The sequence below is a fragment of the Monodon monoceros genome, unplaced genomic scaffold (genome assembly GCF_005190385.1).
Source record: "Monodon monoceros isolate NGI ecotype Baffin Bay Population unplaced genomic scaffold, NGI_Narwhal_1 Super_Scaffold_4, whole genome shotgun sequence".
Classification (NCBI taxonomy): Eukaryota; Metazoa; Chordata; class Mammalia; order Artiodactyla; family Monodontidae; genus Monodon; species Monodon monoceros.
The window spans coordinates 71625810-71646700 of NW_021703781.1; the positions used below are offsets into that span (position 1 = coordinate 71625810).

At 49.0% G+C, this 20891-nt stretch overlaps 1 protein-coding gene across 5 annotated transcripts in view; it reads left to right on the forward strand.

Annotated features, from left to right (window-relative positions):
- The window catches only part of PLPP4 (phospholipid phosphatase 4), a 117026-nt gene that overhangs the window by 35143 nt on the left and 60992 nt on the right, over positions 1-20891 (forward strand). For 2 of the 5 annotated variants that reach the window (XM_029245630.1, XM_029245631.1), the window contains 2 exons: positions 8990-9098; positions 17979-18069. In XM_029245630.1, the coding sequence (XP_029101463.1) occupies positions 8990-9098; positions 17979-18069 (200 nt within the window). Of the gene's footprint in view, positions 1-8989; positions 9099-17978; positions 18070-20891 lie in introns of those variants that run through there. The other 3 variants (XM_029245632.1, XM_029245634.1, XM_029245633.1) reach the window with 3 other exon arrangements.

Here is a 20891-nt window from a genome sequence, read left to right on the forward strand (position 1 = left end):
AAAAGCTGAAGAAGAGTTGGTATGAGCAGAGCATCTTTGAGTCAGTAGCTTTGCGTTATCCATGCAGCCTGTTCCTGGTCCTCTCTCTTCTTTCCTGGGCACTGGATAGATGGGGGACATCTCCAGGCTTGGCCCACACGTTTCCACTGTCCCACCACTTACCCCATCCCACCCCGTCATATTTAGGAGGGCATAGCTGAGGAGTACCTGTTTTAATCACCTCTTATTTGCCCCCTTGGCAAGGGAGGGATTCCTGCCCTGGAGTTGAGTTATAGGGATCCTGACCGTTCATGACAGCCAACACTGGACAGATGAGGCTGAAAGCAGTTTATTAGTAACAGATTCACAGCCCACTGCATGTCACACAGGGTCACATAGGAGCACACTAAACAGCCGGGGGCAATGGGAGGCAGGCTTTGTAGTATCAAGGGGGTGGGGTGCCCACTGCTTCCTGTAGGAGGATGTGATTGGCTTGTTAGAATAAGTCCACGGGCTGGCAGCGGACTGAAACCTGCTGCTTGGGGATAAGCAGGTACTGTAACTGGCCCCCTTGATAAGCAGGGTTGTTTGGCTGAGGGAGCTGAGTGGGAAGGAACTTGTGGTTAGGACATTCGAAGCCTTTGTGGTTTCAGATGTCAAGGGAGGACATCATATCAGGCCTTAATTTTCGGCTTTTTGCTGTAGTACAACAACGCACCTACAGTATACTCTCTCCATGCAGGCACCCCCCTCAGCATTTCATCTTAGTCATTCATCTACTGGTCATACCAACCCTCTGAGGCAGGTGCTGTTATCAGCACCACTTCATAGATGAGGAAACTTAGGCCCAGGAGGTGAAGTGCCTTGACCAAGGTCCCACAGCTGGAAGGGATGATTGGAAGGCTCCTCCAGGCTGCCCTCGGGAATCTGTGCCCACACAATTGAAAATGACGTGAGATCTAGAGTGAGGGGAGGAGGATGAATCCAGGCTCCGCCTCGGTGGGCAGTTACATTTGCTAAGCCCCAGTCTTTTCATTTATTGTGCAAGAGCAAGAGGGACCATCCCAAGAGGGTGCTGGTGACTCTGGGAGATGCTCCTTGTCTGGTCCACGGCTGGTCTCCTGGATGCAATTCTCCTCCATCCAGGTGAAGGGCAGGTTGCTTTGATTAAGTCTACTGCTGCGGGGAACCTGCTTTTCTGAATGACAGGGAGGAGGGAGGTGGTGGGAGCGGTTTCTTGGGGGTCTTCATTCCTCTTTCCACCTCCTTCCCAGTGTGTTATTCTTTCCTTTTCTCTTTCACAACAAACAGCGAACTGCTCTCTGCAAGAATCTGATCTCAGTCGTTCACACTGCATGAGAATTGAGATCGACATGTTGCATTTTCCCAAGAGTGAGGCTGTATTTCTAATTGTGGAAAATTATATCTCTTAATAAAATAATTGCAGATGCCATTACATTGGTGGTGTGTGTGTGTGTGTGTGTATGTGTGCGTGCATGCGTGCACGTGCGTGCATGTTCCTTGACCTCCTTAGAATTCCAGACTATGCGCTGAGGAGGACATGGAACAGTGGACATTCTATAGCCCATAGAGTTGTGCAGACTTAGGTAAGACACCCTATGTCTTGTAGCCTCAGTGCCCTCATCTCTAAAATGGGAATACTGTAACAGTAATTTCTACCTCATGGGGTTCTTATGAAGATTAAACAAAGTAATGTTGGAAAGCACCAAGTAAAGCCCTTGGCACAAGACGGCTCCAAATGTGATAAGTATTTATTATTATAATATAACTGTGATAAATTGTTATTATTATAATCGTTATCCTTGTCTTTGGGGGTGGCCAAGCTCCCCGACCCAGGGTAAGTCCTGTCCGGTGGCTGGTCTCCGGTTTACTGGCTCACAGGGATAATCCATCAGCGTATTCTTTCAGTGGCCTGTCCCCAGGACTGATGGAAAATCCCAATGCCTCCTCCCTGCCGGTGGAGCTGCCTGCCTGTTCTGCTGACCGTTTGTAAGTGTTTTCCCTCTTGCATAAGAGAGGCCCACTAGAGAGGAAAAGTCAATAGTGCAATTAAGAAACATGCTTTGCTTTTTGCTGTCGCCTGGAAAGCGTGTCATGTTTTTTCCTCAGTCGGATCTCGCAAGGTTCAAAAGTGACCTTCTGGGCCATTGTTTCCTCATAGAATGGCTAAAGGATGTGGTAGTTGTTGACATTCACCTGTGCTGTTCAGTCTCCTTCCTGCAGCATGCAACCTCACTGCCCTGGGTGGGGCAGAATGGGGGAGGGGAGAGCTTCTTAGAGCCAGTCATCATGTCGTCAGCATCCTTCTTGTTCATGTTTGCAAGAACAGCGGCCACCTTTGGCTGAGCCCTTTGGTGCCCCAGGCGCTGTGCCAAATCCTAACATTTATTACTGCTGACGATAGCAGTATTATTACTGCCCTGGGAGGTACGGCCATCCTGGGATACGAGGAGGGAGATCTTAAATCTCAGAGAGGTTAAGTGACTTTTTTCAAGTCACCCAGCTGGCAAATGCCAGATCAGAGATTTGAACCAAGTTAAAGGTCTGATTAAGTTCATATTCCCATACGATCTTGTGTTTTTTATGGTTGGGGGAAAGGATGTTGAAATCTGAGTCTAGTATGTGACAGAAATGTTAACCTGTCTTGAAAGAAGCATATTATCAAGGTACATGAGTTAAAGGTCATTGACAAATCTATGGAATCCATTATCCTTTAGTTAATGGGGAGACCCTGGGGCTTTGAGAACTTGACTTTGAGTCAGAAGAGGCACAGGGAGCAGTAGCATCGTGGTCGCTTGTTCAGGGACTTGCTGTTCCTGATACTGTGATGTCAAGAGTGGCCATTCCTCTGGGTTCCCAGATTTGGGCTGAATCCCTTGCTACATTCAGCAGGTGGACAGTAACAGATTCACACCCTGGAGCATCCCTAGGGGCCCAGGGTCCTCACATGCAGTTCCAGGTTGGAGGCCACCTCATGGGTCTAACTAGTGAGGCCCCCCAAAGTAGAGTGGGGTGGCGAGCTTCTGTGTAGTCAGAGTTCTGATACCTGTAACTAAAGACCTTGACATCTCATTCCTCAATCAGGTGGCACTTAGCAACTCTTGACTGTAATCTCCATGAGAGTGGGACTGTATGTGTTCTATACACCAGGGTTCACAGGACGGTGCCTGGTACATCACAGGCACTCAGTAAATGTTTGTTGAGTGAATAAGCAATAGGCAAAGATGGAAGTCCGCTGTCTGTCCCTACTGCGCCCCTTCCTCTATAAGCAGACATGTATCCTAGGCTGCTTAAGGGCAGGGTGAGCTATGCAAACAGGACCAGCCACCAGGAGAGAGAGTGTGTGTGTGCATGTGTATGTGTGTTTGCGAGCATGTGTGAGCGTGGTGTGTATCTGTCACCACTCTAAATCTAGCTGGCCCTGGTCTGGGGGTCCTCCAAGGGGCAAAGTGATGTTTTTATTTGATGCCCGGCTGGGCCTGGAGAGCCTCCCATGGTGCAGTGCGTGACAGTGGAATTGCATCCACTTCTCCTTGGTGAGGTTTAGGGGACCACAGAAGGGCGACAGGCCATGTGTTTGTGATTTGGGGAGCAGGAGTAACTGGCTGCCTACTTGAGAACACCAGGATGTTTTTATCTGCTTGGCGGTGGCTTTACTTCTCCTTTAGCCTTCTGCCTGGGGGAAGAAGTCAGTTATTTTGAGGCTGGACTGGCCCTGGCTGCTGAATCAGAGTTTATCAGTAACAGTGGAGAAAACACTGCTTTCACACCTGTGTGGTCTCATTAACTAGCATCTGTTCTTTGGAACAATTAATAAATGATGCTTTCTGACCTGTTAGATTTCCTTCTCACATAGAGCTCTCCCTTTCTGTTTACTTCTGGTTGTCAAGTCTGACCAAGTCTTAGGAGTCTTCTCTGCTCTTCAGCCTGTCAGGAGTGAAAATGGATAACTGGGCCAGTTAGCCACGTCATTGGAGTACTGATCGTCACACCAAATCTTCTTTTTTCCATGAGTCTCTGCAGTGATGCAGAAATGCCATTCACAGTGAGGACAGTTTTGATTCTCAGCCTCAGACTATGAGGAACTCTGCATCCGTGGATCTGTCAGACTCCTTCTGGGCATTGAGATGTTTTTCTCTGCATTGAATTTATTGGAAACGAAAATAAGCAAAGTGGTTTTACACACCTCACAGTGGTCAAAGAGTTGCTACACTTTCTTCATCCTTTTCTTGGAAACTCAAGGACATTGGTCATTATACTGGCCTGGGATGTGCTGATGCTTGCAGGCATTACTAAGACCAGTGGGGCTATTTTCTTCTCTACCGAATGGCCCCAGATTGCTGTGCTTTTGAGTTGTCACCTTTGTTTTTCATTTTTTTTCTGCCTTTCCTGTGACACAAGTGGTGCTGGAGAGGATTGTAGGGGCTTTGCAAGGTGGATTTAGATTACACATGGATGTGATCCACCTGACTCGACACCACGGAGGGGGCACATGCGCCCCGTCTCCTCTCCTTCCATCACGAAAGGTCTTGTTGACCCTCACGGGGAAGGCGGGCCTCCACCCAGAGGTAAAAGCATCAAGGTAGAATTTAAGAGCATGCTTTTGTTTTCATTGTATTTATTCTGACGTTTACCAGCTGTTTATAGAGGGAATCCTGATTTCATAATTCAGCAGCGTCATGAAGTTTCTTCTAGAATAACCGCATTTTCGTTTACAAAGTCTGAAGAAAAATCACAGTACAGGTGGAGGGCGGATCAGGCAACACCGGCCAACTTGGTTCTTAAATGGCCGAAGTTGGGAAGCGCTGGCTTTCCCTGAGAGCTCTGTGTCTCCAGCTGTAGCACTCACACCAATCTTGTTAAAAATGAAGATTCTGAGTCAGTAGATCCTGGCTGGGGCACAAGATTCTGCATTTTTAACAAGCTCCCTCCTAGGTTATGCTGCTGCCCTGGCCTCTGGCGACTCCAGGTTTGATCCACAGACCAGCAGCGTCAGCATCAGTGGGAAGCTTGTTGGGGTGCCAGCCCTCAGTCCCATCCCTGGACCTGCCGTATCTGCACTCACCAGACCCCCAGGTGGTTCCCGGGCACATTAACATTCGGGAAGCCCTGATCGTGCATGCTGCTGCTGGGGTGTCCTCAGTGTGTAGTGAGGCCTGCCGAGCAGGCAGTTAGAGCCCGTGCCTGAACTACTCATGTGGAAGCGGGGTTTCCATTTCCTTGTTTCCAAATCACTTTACAAAGAGCTCATGGAAGGATGTTTCCAGGCCTGGCATTGCCCTCTCTTAGGAACACACCTTCCAGAGCTTTCCATTCCACCACATGTCCACCTCTGCTCCTGTTTGCACTTTGAGACCCATGTCCTCTGCGTAGCTGCCTCACTATCTGGATTCTCAGAAGCTGACGCCTGTGGCTGGTGCATGGCTGGACAGGGGACATCTATCTTTCTTGGCACTGCTGCTCCCAAAGGATATAATTGGCTTGACAGATGTGTTCTGGCTGCAGCCACTCAGGGTGGGGTGAGGAATCGTGCAAAAGGCTGGGTGCGCGAGGCTTTAAAAAATGGCCACGAGGATAGTGTCCCTGGGGAGGCAAAGGAGGTGAGGAAGGACAGTGCTCAGCGGTGTGCCAGCTCCCTGCCCCTGCGGCCAGCTGTGTGGGGAGGACACAGGAATCAAGGCTCTGGGGTCTCTGAGAGTGGGAGCTGCAGGACCATTACAGCGATGACAGCCTGTGGGGTGGCAGATTGTATATGGAAGGTGGCTGCAGCCATATCTCTCATCTTACCTGCTTTTCTGTAATGCGGACTTTGCCACACCCCTGCCAAGAGGTAGAGTAGGGTCCCCTCTCTTGAGTCTGGGCTGACCTTATGTAACCCAGTGATGCCACAAGACTTCGGAGGCTGGGTCAGAAAAGCCATTCAGCTTCTGCCTGGTCCTCTTGGAACCCGCAATCTGGATGAAGCCAGCAGAATGAAGAATTCTGACTATGCTGAGACTGCGGTGCTGGAGAAGCATGTGAGGTGCTCCAGGCGGCAGCCCCAGCTGAGCTCCTGGCCAACAGCCAGCACCCACGGTGGCCACGTGACAGGCCATCCTGATGTCCAGCCCGGTCAAGCCTGCAGGTGATGCAGCCCCAGCTGACATCTAACTGCTGTGACCACATGAGAGATTCTCAGTGAACTCTGCCTAGCTGGACCCTTCTCAGTTTTCTGATCCACAAAATCATGAGCAAAACAAAATGGTTGGTTTCAGACATTAAGTTTTGGGGTAATTTGCTATGCAGCCAGAGTAACTGGAGTGTTCTGGAAGCTTTGGTTTTTACAAGTATATTCTCAAAAACAACTCTAAAACAAAATTCTTTTTCCTTAGTTATATTTAAAATGTTTTAAAAACACTGGGGCGCAGTGAGTAGGTTGTTACAAAATGAATCCCCCCACCCCCCCAAAAGAAAGCCTGAAAACTGTCTAGTAAAAACTTGCAGATGGAGGCAAGAGTAAAATGATAAGGGTGATAAACTGCTGCTTTCTGTTCATGCTCTGTTAGGTACTTTATATTCTTTCATTTTATTTTTACTCCCACACTTTAAGGAGTGCCCATTTTATAGATGGGACGACTGAGGCTCAGAGATGTTAAGGAACTCACTAAGAGCCACACAGCCGGAGCTGGAGTTTGAACGTGGATGGACCTGACTCCATAGCCTGTCCTGCAGCAGATGGAAGAATTGTTAACATGGAGAGCTAAATCTCTAAGTCTCCTTTCCTTAAGGACAAGGGCTCAGGACCCTTAGAGATCATTCCGTTCAGTGCTGGCCCTTCAGGGTCACCTGGGGAGTGTTTTAAAATCCACATATCAGGCCCAGTCTACTCTACTGTAGGTCTGGGGTAGGGTGTCTCCAGTGGTTCTGACCCATCTCCATTTGTCACCTATGGCTTAGCCCAACCTCCCGTGTTGCAGGTGAGGGCACTGAGGCCCAGTGAGGAGAAGTGGCTTGTTCTGAAGTCCAGAGCAGCTTAATGGCAGAGCTGGGGCAGAGAGCAGGTTTCCCAGCGCCCAGACAGCATGCCCCCCTGGGTCTCACTTTGGAGGAGGCTTGGAGGGCCGTTAGCAGAAGTTACCTTACACACCAATGACGGGATCTCAGGGCACTTGCAGTAAGATCCTGCAGTAGGAATGTTCTGGACACAGTGCTGAACAAAACACTCAGGGGCCGGCACCGCTTTCTTCTTGAAATTACATAAATAAACGGATGGAGGGACAGAGTTTTAGGACTTAAAACCTCCGCTGGGGGGAGAGGGAGGGGAGGAGAGGAAGAGAGAGAGACAGAGAAAGAGGGAGGGATATGTATAGAGAGACACAAAAGACAGGTTGAATTTTAGGTCTCTTGTAGGTACATGATAGGATTCAGTGTGAGGCTGATCAGACTGAGGGTGTTTTCTGTGGCAGCTGTTCAAAGTCCTGAACAGACATCAGATTGTGCGGTCACTGGGCTCTGAGGACACAGCCCTGGAGTGACCCCCAGCCTCTACACCCTCCCAGTGCAGCTGGACATACAAACAAATGATGATCATACAAAGGCCCAAGTCTACGGTAGAAACCAAGGCTGTGAGACCCCTGATTCTGTCCCAGGGCTGGGATGGCTTTAAGATGACCCACCATCTAGGTTTTTCCTAAGACGGGCTTTTCCGGGGACACAAGACTTTCAGTGCTAAAGCCAGGAGAGTCCTGGGCAAACCCAGACTGTTGGTCACCTGGGTGTGGTTCCCTAGACGAGAGGACAGCTGACCTCCGCGTCCTCCCCATCCTGGTGATGGTACCACTTTTCCTGGAAGCCCAAGCCAGAGCCCTTGGAATCTGCTTTGACCACCCACCTCCCATGTGCACGTTCTTCCATTCTGTCCTGCCCTTTCCTTCACTCTGCAGCAGTCTCTTGCTGGGACAGCTGCCGTAACCTCCTCACTCTCTCTGCCTTCCCTTCTCTGTTCTGCTGCAGTTCCCCATCTTCGCCGCTATCTGGAATGGGGAGTTTCATTCTACACTTCTCAGTAGAACCAATTCTCATTCTACACTTCTCAGTAGAACCGATTCATCATTGGTTCAAAAGCCAAATTCCTTAGCCTGGCACTCAAGCCCTGAGTCACCTGGCCCCTGTTCTCCCTCCGGCCGCATCTCAAGCCATTCTGAACTGAATTCACCAGGTGAAGAGCTGAGCTGGAGAGCTGGGAGGCGGCCTGATGGCCAAGAGCTGACAAAGCAAACCTGCAGTCTCTGTCTGTTCTTCCCCCCAGGTTTTCTCTTGGTGGTAGTTCTTTTCATCCGCCTGGATGTTTTGGGCTCCCAGGATGCTTGAGGGGTCGGGAGGTGACGAGATGAGGAGGTGGCTGTTTAGAGCTGTCCAGTTTCCTGGTAGCAGCCCCAGAATGTACCGCATCCCCCTCTCCCTTCCTTCTTTCCTCTCCTCTGTGTTTCTCTCCTGTCTCTACCTTCTGTCTTCTCTTGAAGCTCAGTCTGCCTCCTGGTGGTGCTGATGGTGGCAGGGTGCCGTCTGGGGGAACGTGGAGGGAAGAACACCGCCGGTTCTTCCTCTAGTCCTGCCTGCTGCTCCCTCACCTTTGTTCAACTCAAGTCCATTTCGTTCCCAGAGACTGTGCTGCTGGCCTGGCCTTGCCCCAGTCTGAGCCACCATTCTGGACTTCGACTCCCAGTTCACTTTGGATCCCCAAGTTTCTAGAGTCTTTGTATGTCAGCCTCACAGCTGTTCTCTCATGCCCACAATTAGTCCTAGGTGGCAGGTGGCGACAGAAGATTCTACAGTCTTGGTAACTACCTCCATCTTTCCCCGGTTGGAACTGGCCGAGAACCATCAGCCGGGCAGCCTGTCCCCCCCCCCCCCCCTCCTCCCCCAGAGGCCAGATCGTCCGCCTGAGCGTGTGCAGCAGCCACCTTCTCCAGTGCTAAGCCCTCACGCCTCTTTCTTTGTTTCGTTTCAGTTTTACGGAGTTCTTGGATCCATTCCAGAGAGTCATCCAGCCGGAGGAGATCTGGCTCTATAAAAATCCTTTGGTGCAGTCAGACAACATACCTACCCGCCTCATGTTTGTAAGTACCATGATTTCATGGCTGATTTGACCGCTCTCCCAAGTATGAACCAAATGGCTTTTCATTTCTGCATTTCCAACCCCTGCTGATGATGGCAAGCAGCCTGAAAAAAAAAGAGGCGAGCTGCCCATCAAATTAAAATTCAGGCCCAGATCAGGATGGTCGCCGCTTGGTCATGTGAGAAGCAGTTGCCCGACGCTTTGGAAAAGAAGGGCCCTGCTTACCTGAGCTAAACCCAAGTTGTTCCAGATACTGAGAGTAAAATAAGATGAGCAACTAGTGAACAGAGTTTCCTGCTCCATCTGTTTTTAAAAAAACCTCAGTTTAGCTGTACTCAGGTAACCACTTTTCTGGGTTTTGCTGGTCAGTTGACCAGTGGTGAGACCACTATGTGTAGTTCACCCCTGACAGCATCTCTGGTCCTAGGATAAATGGGCAAGCATCCAAATAGCTGGTGGATATATTGGGACATTTTTACCTCTTCGCTCTGTCCCTTGTCGATTACAGTCTCTTACACTTCCTCTACTATGTGCCGGGCCCGTGGCTGAGAGCTTAAGAAAGGATTATCTCATTTAGTCCCACCCAATGTCCCAGTGAGGAAGATGTCATTATTGCCCGAATTTTGCAGGTGCAGACCTGCATCCCAGAGAGATGAGGGAACTTGCCCAAAGCCACACAAGCTAGAGAGCAGCAGAGCCACGACTCACATCCGAGCAGCCAGCTCTAAGCCCTGCTCGCAGCCAGGAGGCTGCCCTGCAATCAGGAGCCGAGTGTCCAGGACTCCTTGCTGGAGCTCACTGGCTCCTGGAGAATTGCCTTCAGGCCTTTCTGTAGCAGAGGAAGTATTGAAGCTCCCTCTTGTTACAGAGCAATAACGCAGCTTCTGGATGGGCAGCCTTGTAGCTTGAAGCTTATTCCTATTGAGCAGCCATTGTGTGTCTTGCCTCGGGGAACTTAAATGACTGTTCCAGAGCTTTTATAGAGGACATGAGGAATATTTTTGCATTTTGAAACAAATCCCTCTGATTTTGTGGAGGAAATCTTGTTCATCGGTGATGATGGGAAAGATCTTTGTGTCTGCAAACATCCCAAAGTGCCCGGAACACTGCATGAGTATCACAGTATTATTTTAATTGCTTTTTCATAATTACTTTTCTGCTGGAAAATAAACTGGATTTTTGTAAATATCGGGGAAATTGAAAAAAGTAGGGTGCTTGTGAGTAGGGTATTACCTTACACTTGAGTATTAAAATCAGATTTTTTTCCATTTCTGCTCTAACTCAAATCTTCCATAAATCCTAGAAATAAAGTAACTAGTGTGTGTCTAACTAGTTTACTCCGTGGTTTTAATAGGGGAAGCTTCTGTTGATCACTTGTTTCCGTTTTCAAAGATTTCACATTTCGCGTACTGTAAAACCCAATTTGGAGTGAATGTTCATTTGGTATATTGTGAGAAATTTGTGGCTGTGTCCTAGATTTGTGAACAATGGATTGTTTTGAAGTCTAGATAAAAACCCCACAAATATTCTGGCTGCAGACACAAATAGGATGGAGCACGTTTGCATGCTGGCAGTGAAGAGAAGGAGGCAGTAAAGGAGTTCTTCAGTGCTGTGATTCTCGGAGAATAGAGGGGTATTCAGCCACAAACACTGATTCATACCCTCTAGCCTCCTAGTGAAATAAGTTCAGCCTTTTGTTTTGTTAATAGTAGTTGATGAATTTCATTCATTTGGTCACAAGATTTAGTACGATTCCATAATAACACAAGGAAAGCAGTAGATACATTCAGAATATGTGTAACACAAGATGAAAAATGCTTTGTCACCACATAAATTAGGTTTGTTCTCCTGGGTTTTATTAAGAGTTTAATACAAGACATCATTTGTCTGCTTTTGATCCTTTTAAACCTTCTGGTGTTTATAGAAGAATTTGTAATAAAACATATTTTCACTGTTTTTAAAAAATAGCTTGGTTTCCTTAGAAAGCTCAAATTTCATTATTTCACGCATAAACAGAATCCTGGGATCTCCTCTACTTCTGTTTAGAATGTTTTACTATAAAGGCAAACTTGCTGTCTAATAACCAAAGTGTTTTTTAAAGGCAGCTGCTATAACCCAGATGTTTCTTTATTTGGGAAATCAGTGTCTCTGGAGTTGTGCCTATTTGCGCGCGTGCGTGTGCGTATGCACGCGCGCGCGCGTGCGTGTGTTTTAAAGGAGCTACTTGTTCAAATGTCACAAAAATAATATCAGAATGTTAGGGAATTAAGTGAGCAGTAATGACATCACCAAGAAGCCCCTGGCTGGCATTTCCTCTGTCCTTGGCACCATCAGCTGAGGTGACTATATCTGTCAACGTGAAACTTGGGTGTGGTTGGACCGTTTGATTCCAGGAGCTTGTCTCCCTTGATGACTCTGAGCTCCTGTGGACCAGAGAGGCAGGCTGAGCACTCTTTTCTCGCACGCTGTGTCCCGACTTAACATTCCCTGGATGTTCCCAACCATCAGCTGCTCCCTTATGCAGAAGAGGTCATGCTTCCTTTCTGAGTGTGTGGAGGTTATCAGATCATCTTTGAAAGCCTACTTTTTGGTGTAGGAAGACTCCCTTGGTGTCGGGTGTTGCTTTTCAGTACTCTCTTTGTGGTCTGTAGTAGTCGTGTCTTTGTGTGTCCAGAGAACAATCCCAGGGGCTGGATGTGGGTGAGGAAAGCCATAGGAGCTGCAGGTGATGGGAAGTCAAATCAGATTGGACCCCTGCAGGCTCCTGGGGGACGCGGTACTCTACAGCAAAGTGGAATCTGGAAAGAGCCGGCGGAGAGGCTCAGGTAAACTTTTAGGGATGCTCATTATCGCCCTCCTCCTTCTCATCATGGTAGGAACAACCGCAGGCAGCATCTCTTGAGTGCAGGCACTGCGCTCATCGTTTTACAAACAGCATCTTAGTGAATTCTCTCAGAATCCTTTGAGGTTGGCACTTTCGTTATCCCATCATTTCAGTGGAGAAAATGCAACTGTCATGAGGTTAAACAGCTTATCCAAGGTTTACAAGCATCAGTGGCTGGACCAGGATCTGAATGCCAGCAGTCAGAGCGCAGACGGCCTTGGAGCCGCTCGCCTGTGCTGCCTCCTTGGGGGCTCAGGTGAGGTGGCCAGGTGGGGAGTGCAGCGTGTCACACACAGAAGAGCAGGCGTACAGGCACAGGCACAGCAGAGCCAGGGCCGCGTGGGGCCCACGAACAGGCATTTGCTTGGAGTGCTGTGTGCTGCAGGGGGCCGAGGGCGGCAGGGATCCAGGCAGATTGTGGACAACTTCACGTAAGTTAATTAGTAGTTCATTCAGCAGAAAGTTACGAAGCACCTCCCTTGAGCCAAGCCCAGCGGCGGGTAGCGGAGGTGCGAAGCTGAATAAGGTGTGGTTTCTAGTCTAGTGGGGGCACAGACATGAACATGAGTCAGGTGGTTCAGCATCACAGGAAAGCCCTGGAAGGACAGGCAGGACTCAGGTAGGGAACTGAAGGAATGGTAAGTGTTTCCCAATTTCTTTCCCTGGCTTAAAAAAAAATGTACCCAAGACCTGTCCTTTGCCCCTCGTTTTGCTCTGGCCATGATACTGATATGTCCAGAAGATTTACTTCTGTAGAATATCGTTGAGGTTGTGTTGATTTGATAACAGGGGTTTCTATTCTGGAATAGGATGCTTCTAAGGAAGATGGAAATAAAGTCAATTTGGGGGGAGGAGGGAAGGAAAGGAGACAAAGCTGGCTTGTGATAGTTTAATTTTTAGACACCTTTGAAAAGTCTTCACTCTTGGCTTTGTGACGGGCTATAATTGTTTGCCCACAGCAGGGCCTTTCCCAGGTGTTTGCTTGTCCTGAGTTGTTAAAAGCACTGCGCAGCACACCTTTCTGTCAGATGCTGGGAATTAGGGCACTTTGGGCCCACTGTTTTGTCTGATGTGGTTGAACCCCAGGGACAAGCTCTTCTCTGGCTAGCACCCTAACATCAGGTGCCCTGGCTTCAGCCCCTTCGGTGGTTAAAAGTGCTTGGCACATTCATGCCCTTCCCTGCACACACACTGCTCCATGCTTGGCAGATTCCCAGAAGCATGCTGGCCACACAGTGCCTTGTACCAGTGCCCAGGTTTACCCACTGTCTGCGTGTAGCAATGGCCGGGATGGACGGCACTTCCTGTGTTGGTTTCATTGGTGGATGCGCAAGGCAGGGCCCTTGCTGGAGACACTGGTCCTGTAGGGCACGGGCAAGGCGCCTGGAGTAATGGGGCTCTTCCCTGCGCCTGACCTCCCTGCACAGATGGGCTGGAGCTTAAAGCGCTCTATTCCCATGTGTCTGGTTACAGGATCCTGGCATTGGTCATCTGTTCACAGGTTTCCCTGGGAACAACAATCAGAATTTCCTGGATACTAACTAACTCTCTGCTGGGCCTCGTGGGTGAGCAGTTGGCAGGGGCTCTAGAGTGGACTGCCTCGGTCCACTCCCAGCTTTGCTAATTACTAGCTTCGTGAATTGGGAAAATCACCTCCCCTCTCAGTGCCTCAGTTTCCTTATCTGTAAAAGGGGGCTTTAACAACACTTTCCTCCCTCCCCAGGGTGTTGAGAGCTTCAAATAGGGTGATAGACTTACAACACTTCACTTAGGGTGTGATCTATAAGAAGCATTCAACAACTACTCAGTGAATTTAAATCCTTGCAACCATGCTTTGCTATGTATATCATCACTATACCCATTTGATAGGTGAGAACACTGAGACTGAGACTCAAAGGTGAATAGGTTAAGTGACATACTCAAGGTCACAGAGCTGAAAATATCAGAGCTGGGGCATGAGACTGGTTCTACTAGATCTGAGTCTGTTCCCCACATTCATTTTGCTCCACAGGAGCTCTGGCTTCCTTGCCGGTGGGAGAGCATCATGCAAAACCAGCCACATCCCAGGCTCTGCTTAATGACTTTTATGTGTTACCTTGATATGTGGGTGCTGTGTAGCACATTTGATTAGCAGCTTACAAGACGTTCTTTGATACAAGGTGATCTCACGCTCAGTTTCCCCACCTGTAAGATGAGGCTGTCGGGCTAAGCTGATCACTCTGATTCAGGACTCCAACCCAGGTAGCACGGCAGCCCGGATTGGAGCGTCATGGTCCCAGTAGCTGCAAGCAATTGTGTGTTCCCTTATCTCCCTGAGTTCCAGTTTTGTTTTCTGTACAAGGAGGATGTTTCCCCTAACGGAGCAGCTAGAGGATTAGACAATGTGAGGAAAGGCCCTAATACATAGTAGGTGCTTAATCCATGACAGCTGCCACTAACACTTCTATGACTTATCCATGTTCCTGGAAACAAGCCCCATTCTTTCCTTCTCCAGCTCCAGAGTAAAGGTGTTTACCATGCTTTATTAATGCTTCTTGCTTCTGAGGTGAGAACTGCTACAGCACGGGTTAGAAGCACAGAGCTTGATTTAAACAGACTGAGTGCAAATTCCCACTTTACCACTTATTAGCTGTGTGACTTTTAGCAGGTTGTTTGTGCCTTAGTTTTCTATCCGTTAAGTAAGGAGCCTGCTTCCTAGGGTTGCTGTGAGGATTGAATGAGTTAATTTACCGAAGTGCCTGTAACAGACCATGTCATTAGTGAGTTTTCGGAACATGTCATTAGTGAGTTTTCAGAAGAGCAACCCTTTTCTCATAACTAGTGGGGAAAACTCAAGCACAGAGAAGGGGTCAGTATGTTCCCTGCATCCTGAAGCAGTGAGTGGCTGGAGTTCATTGTCCTGGTGTCTCTCAGGTCCCATTTAATAAGCACAGACGATCAACTGTCTTCCCACTGGGCCATTCCCAGGATTTTCCAATTTTTTTAAGCCATGGAAACATTAATCTAAGGGAAACAATCCCAGGGGAGATTTTGCCTGTCCCTTTCTGTGCTCCATCTCCACACCTGTTTGGAGGTAGAAGTAACCACTCCCACCCCTGTGTCTCTGTGTCCATCTTCATCTCCTCCATGGGCTTGGGCAGCAGAACAGTGCCTTCTAAAGGCGTTTGTCAGAACGTGGAAGGGGCAGGCATCGGTTTAACTCAGTCCGGTTTGCTGAGTGAAAGTGGGGTGCTTCTTTTTTCTTCATTCTTTCACTCGGTTCAGAGGTGCTTTTGCCCCGGAGGACGTTGTTTTCCTAACGTGTTGGCTTCTGGGGCTCATCTCTTAATTCCAACTTCTGGTTGAAAGGGAGTTATAAAAAGTTGGGGGCAGCAGGTGGTAAATGTAAGTAAGTCTCTGTCCTGATCGGAGGACTGCGCTGCCCAAGGATATGGCAGATGTGTTTCCAGGAAGAAGGAGCGAGACCAGAACCCAGATGTCGTTAGCATGAGAGGAGCGGAGAAAGCCCCCTGACAGTCACGTGCAGACATTTCTGTTGCGGCCGCCTGGGCGGGGGCTGGGACCCTAGCCTGGTGGCTGCAATTCCTCACCTGCGAAGCTCGTGAGATGGGAAGCCCTGGGCCCTCCTGGTGCTTAGCCTTGGCCCGGGAAGCAGTTTGTCCTTGGTTCTAGAAGACAGACCGACGTGCATCTACCTAGGGGAGTTAAAGTGCTGTCTGGATGGGGATGTAATTAAGAGTGGGAGAGCTGAGGCAACGAGCAGTGCTGAGAGGGACCCCCTTGGCCTTGAAGCTCGGAGCCGCCGGGCAGCCCTGATGCCTTCCCCGGCTCCGACTCCCGGGCTTGGAGCCGCGGTCTCCCACACGGCGCTCCATCTCCTGTTTGGTCACCACAGTCCTGCTCGGGATCATCTCCTGTAGGCAGCCTCTGGAGCCTTGGAGGGAAAGTCTTCCGATTCATATTTTCTCTGCGGCTCCATTTCTGTCTAACCTCAGACTGTGCCAGCTGGGATTGTCCTACAGTGTTTTCTTCAGTTCTCCATTCTCATATTTAAGGTTTGACTGTCGGTGGGGTCATTGCAGCACTGTTCACTGTTCAGTGAGCTGCTTTCTCCTGTTTGGGGGTGGTAGCTGGTCTCTGGTGCCCAAAGTGAGAGGAAACAGAAAGCTCAGGACTTCTTTGGCCTCGACCGTAACTTTGGACTTACGTAAGCAGGGGCTTCAGCCATTGCTCTCTAAACACTGAATGTGTGAGTCAAAACTGATGCAGTGTTTCTCAGTCCCCAGCATCATTTGAGATGCTTGTTACACAGCACGCTCGTTCTTAACTCACAAGCGAGTGTGGCCTTTATGAGTCGCCCCTGGGGAAATCCCCTGCTTCAGTTCTGAATCTTCTCTTAGAGCTGTGTCACAGTCTTCTGAACACTCTCCGTGGTGATAGGACTTGCTGATGTGGCGTTTTAATAGCCAAGTCATTCGGGGCCACTGCCGATAAGGAGGCTCATCAAGCTGTTACTACCGTTTGTGCTCAGAAAGAAACCAGCCAGTAAGGAGAAGCGTTTTCACGTCTCAGGAACTGGCCCTGAAGACAGCTCCCAAAGAGGAGCTCCCAAGATGCTTTGAGCTCTGGCAGTCTGGCTGTAGCAAGTGCGCAGGGCCTCCGAAATTATTTTGAAAGACTGTGCATTTGGATGAATTCTGTTTTTTAAAAAAGGAGAGTATCTTCTAGCCATGCCTTAGTCTTGGAAAGCCCCTCTCCAAAGAGTGACACCGATCAGAGCCCAGGTGGAGATTTCCCAAAGTGGGAACGCTGTTTGGTTAATAGTGACACACCTCACCGCTCCCACCACCATCTGTGAGCCAACTGTAGATTTGTGAGATATTTAATCCCTTTTGATTGTTATCCTGAGACGTTATAATCATAAGGAAATAACATAAATACCTTTTTCTTGATTGTTGGAATGTTGAAAACAATGTACTAATTATAGAATGCTGACTAAAGATTAGACATGAGAGGCAGAAAACCTGACCTCCAAAGCTGGGCCTTCCTACTCACCAGCTGTGTGTCCTTGGGCACGTGATGTAGTCCCCAAGCCTGGCAAGGAATTGTCACAAAGCCAGCGTGAGGATTTAAGAGACTCCAGTGCCTGACGGTACCCAAACATAGTTCCTGCCTCATAGAAGGTTCAGTAGTGAGTGTCGCTTGCATCTGAATCCCACCAGCTTGGTTCATTAAGCGCTTACTGCACTCCCAAGTGCTTTGGTCCAGGGGAAGAAAGGGGGTGGAGGAAGGGAAGAGGAGAGACTTCATGGAAAAGGACTAACCTCTGCTTTGCAGTGGAAATCAATATTTGACAAAAGAACACCAAAAGGGAATGAATCAGGCGACTCTAAGCAAGTCCCATGTGCTCCCATGTTGCCAGGGTGCTGAGGATGGAGGCCAAGGGTTCTTCCGCGCCTCTGCAGGGGAGGACGGGAGGAGGGTTACTGGCAAAGATGAGTCAGTATAATTATGGACTGGTCTTTTCTGTTTAAAAAGCCACCACTTGGGGCTTCCCTGGTGGCGCAGTGGTTGGGAGTCCGCCTGCCGATGCAGGGGACGCGGGTTCGTGCCCCGGTCCGGGAGGATCCCGCATGCTGCGGAGCGGCTGGGCCCGTGAGCCATGGCCGCTGAGCCTGCGCATCCGGAGCCTGTGCTCTGCAACGGGAGAGGCCACAACAGTGAGAGGCCCACGTACCGAAAAAAAAAAAAAAAGCCACTACTTAAAACGTGGCTCCCAGCAATTACAAATCAGTTATAACCCATAATCAGACCTCTGATTTTTCAAGTCTGTGGAGTCTCTAAGTATAGATATAAATCCTTCTTTGTTTGAGGTCAGGAGTTCAGTAAGATCATTCAACTAGTGAGTCTAAACGAAGCTCACTGGAACTAGTTATCAATCAGCCCTCTGATAGCAAGCTGCTGTCCTCATAAGGGATTCTTTGTTATTTCTTCCAGGCAATTTCTTTCCTCACACCCCTGGCTGTTATTTGTGTGGTGAAAATTATCCGGCGAACAGACAAGACTGAAATTAAGGAAGCCTTCCTAGGTAGAGTATTCACAGTTCCTGCTTTAAGGGATGGGGCTGAACTTAATTATTTAGGTCGCTAGATTTTGAAAGTCTCAGTTGCACCCAGCTGATTTTTCTCTTCGTCAAATTAAGTTTGGAAACACAAGACAAGGTAAACTTTTACCCCTAAGAAGAACCCGTGCACGGGTGGTTTAAGTACCCTGTCTTCAGGGTCAGCCCATTGCCGCTGTCCCGTGTGCTGGAAGTGAGTGTCAGACTCCCCACCAGAGCTCTGTGCTTCCCCGGCACACCAGAAGGGCAGCTCTTGGCTGTAAGGGAAAGTGAATCTGAAACTTTGTCACCACTGACTGTCCAACCCCACATCTGTGGCTAATAGGCCCATATTTAAGGGCAATTCAAAAATCAACCACAGACTCCTTGACCAATCACCATTGGCTAGAGGCAAAAATGTGCAAAAGCAGATGTAAAATATAATATAAATTGGAAACAAACTCCATAACTCTTCTTCAGTTTGGGGACATTTTGGCAGTTAATCAACTGTTATTATGTAAAGAATGCTCCAATCTTTGCCATTGATTATAGCACCATTGTTATCAGTTCTCCCCAAGCTGAGCCATACCTGCATGTGACATGAGTCGGACATTTTTAGGGTTAAACCCATGTTTTTTCTGATCTGCATCTTAATCTAAAGACTGAGTAAATGACAGCATTAAGAGAAAGCAAAACTATTTGGCTTGTTTAGCAACCAAAATAAACCACCCGGAGGCCAGGTTTTTAGCTTTTTGATGGTTACGAAAACTGATTTAGGTTTATTTTTTGACATGACACGTTAAATTTACCCAACCCGTCACACACATTGTGTTTGTTGGTGTGTTGTATAGGCTCACCATTCAGTTAGGTAGTAATTCTGGAAATATGAGATTCTTAAGTAAAGGTTATGTTTGTTAATTACTGAGCTTTGAGGAAATGAAAATGTAGCGAAACATGGTCTCCCTTGTCCTTTGTAAGGGAAGGAGGGTGAGGGTGAGATCTAGGGAATGCAGAGCAGTAAAGGGACAGGGAACATTCTTACATAATCAGGCTTTGGTTTGGCTCTGTCTAGTTGAAAAGAACAGAATTCCTCTGAAATTACATCAAATAAGTTAGAGGTTTGCTTACAGGGCTATAACAAGCAATCTCACAGACATCCAGGAATAGGGAGCAGAAGGACAGAGGAGCCTCGTGGGGACGGAATAGGTATCCAGGCCACGAGGGGTGGAGGCGCCCCTGCCACCTCATGGCCCCTCCTCTCTGCGATGTGCCCTTCCTCTCCTCTCACTCCCTGCCTCAGTCTCCTGTCTGGACGTCGTTTCTGCTGCCTGCACCTTTGGTCTGTGTGAGGTTTGGGCTCGCAGTGGTGGGTGCCCCTGGCCCACCCCTGTATGACCGTTCAGCTCCAGGGCCACCTCGAAGTTTCACTGCATCTCGTGGTCTAGACTTCCCAGGTGGAGACTCTGGCTCGACTCATTTCTCAAAAAGCCTGGACACGAAAGTCCCGAGTCTCTGGGCAGCCTGTGGACGCCTTCCCTGAAGTCAGGTGTGTACCCCTGGCTGCTTAAGTGCGGGTTGATGCTTTGTTCGTCACATGGTCTCTGTCTCCTCAGCTGAGGTGGTGAAAAGGTCAGGTTTTCCAGGAAGGGCGTAGGTGCCCTCCCACATGGGGCTCGAGCATCTGGACAGATACCACTGTGGTCCCCCAAGTGTCCCTTTAGGAGCCCTCTCAGTTGACCTGGAAATCCCTCTGCTTCACTTGTTATTGTAGTCGCTCCCTTGACGCGGAGTCCCGAGATATGTGACTGTGGGTAGGAACTGTCTTTCGTGGTTATGGTTATAATTTACTGCCCGCTCTTGGAGCTGGGCTGTTGTTATGGCAGTGAGTAGCTTACAGTTACTTTCCCTAGACCTTTCATTCTCCGCTAAATCTCCCTTAGGGTGACATCTCAAAATTGCACCCCATACCCGGCCTCCTATATGTTAACAGAGAAGGCGGAGTTATTGGATGTTCTGTTTGCCTAGATAAATGAGAGCCTGCCTTGTAAAAATGATGAAGAACCTCCCACTGTACACAGTTTGTTTTAAATTGCTGCTTTTAGGAAGCCTTGGAAGTAGGGGGTGGGGAGAGTGATCTTTAAAAACCAAGGACAGAAAACTAGGTGTAGCTTTTCCACCATTACCTGGGATGCAGGACTTTCTCAGTGAGGGTGGTTTAGTGCTGAGGTCCCTTCTTTACCCAGGCATCTTCAGCAGACCCGAACCCCCAGAGCTCCCCTGATCCGCCTGTCCACAGCAGCCCCCCTTGTGCATCTGCTCTTGGACAAGTGAGGCCTGCCCCACCCAGCATCGGGCTCTAAGGGATCTGGCTGCGGAACAGCCAGGTCTGTAAATCGGAGAACCCCGTTTTGGAAGGACTGTGGTGCTGAATTCCCAACAACAAAAGTAACAACACCAAAAGCCCCTCTTAATCCTCTGGGGTGCCTATAAGCAGGAGTGCCCTCCATATAGGCCACTTGCAGGCCAACTCACATGACACACTGCTTTGAATTTCTTTTTCAAACACAGTCTGGCTTGTCTTTCTGACTCTTCTCTCAAGCCCGCAGTGCTGTGGGATGCTGTAAACACAGCCCTGAGGAACCAGGCCCGCTGGGTTATTGTTAATCAACAAGCCACCCCCTGCCCCCATGATTGGCGCCATTCATTTCCCGCTTGGCCAGCCTGTCACACATCCAGTCTCAGCCCAGCCTTCCCTCTGGTATCAGTGAGAGGTCCCCTATCTTGGTCCCCCTGGGGGTTGTGCTATTCAG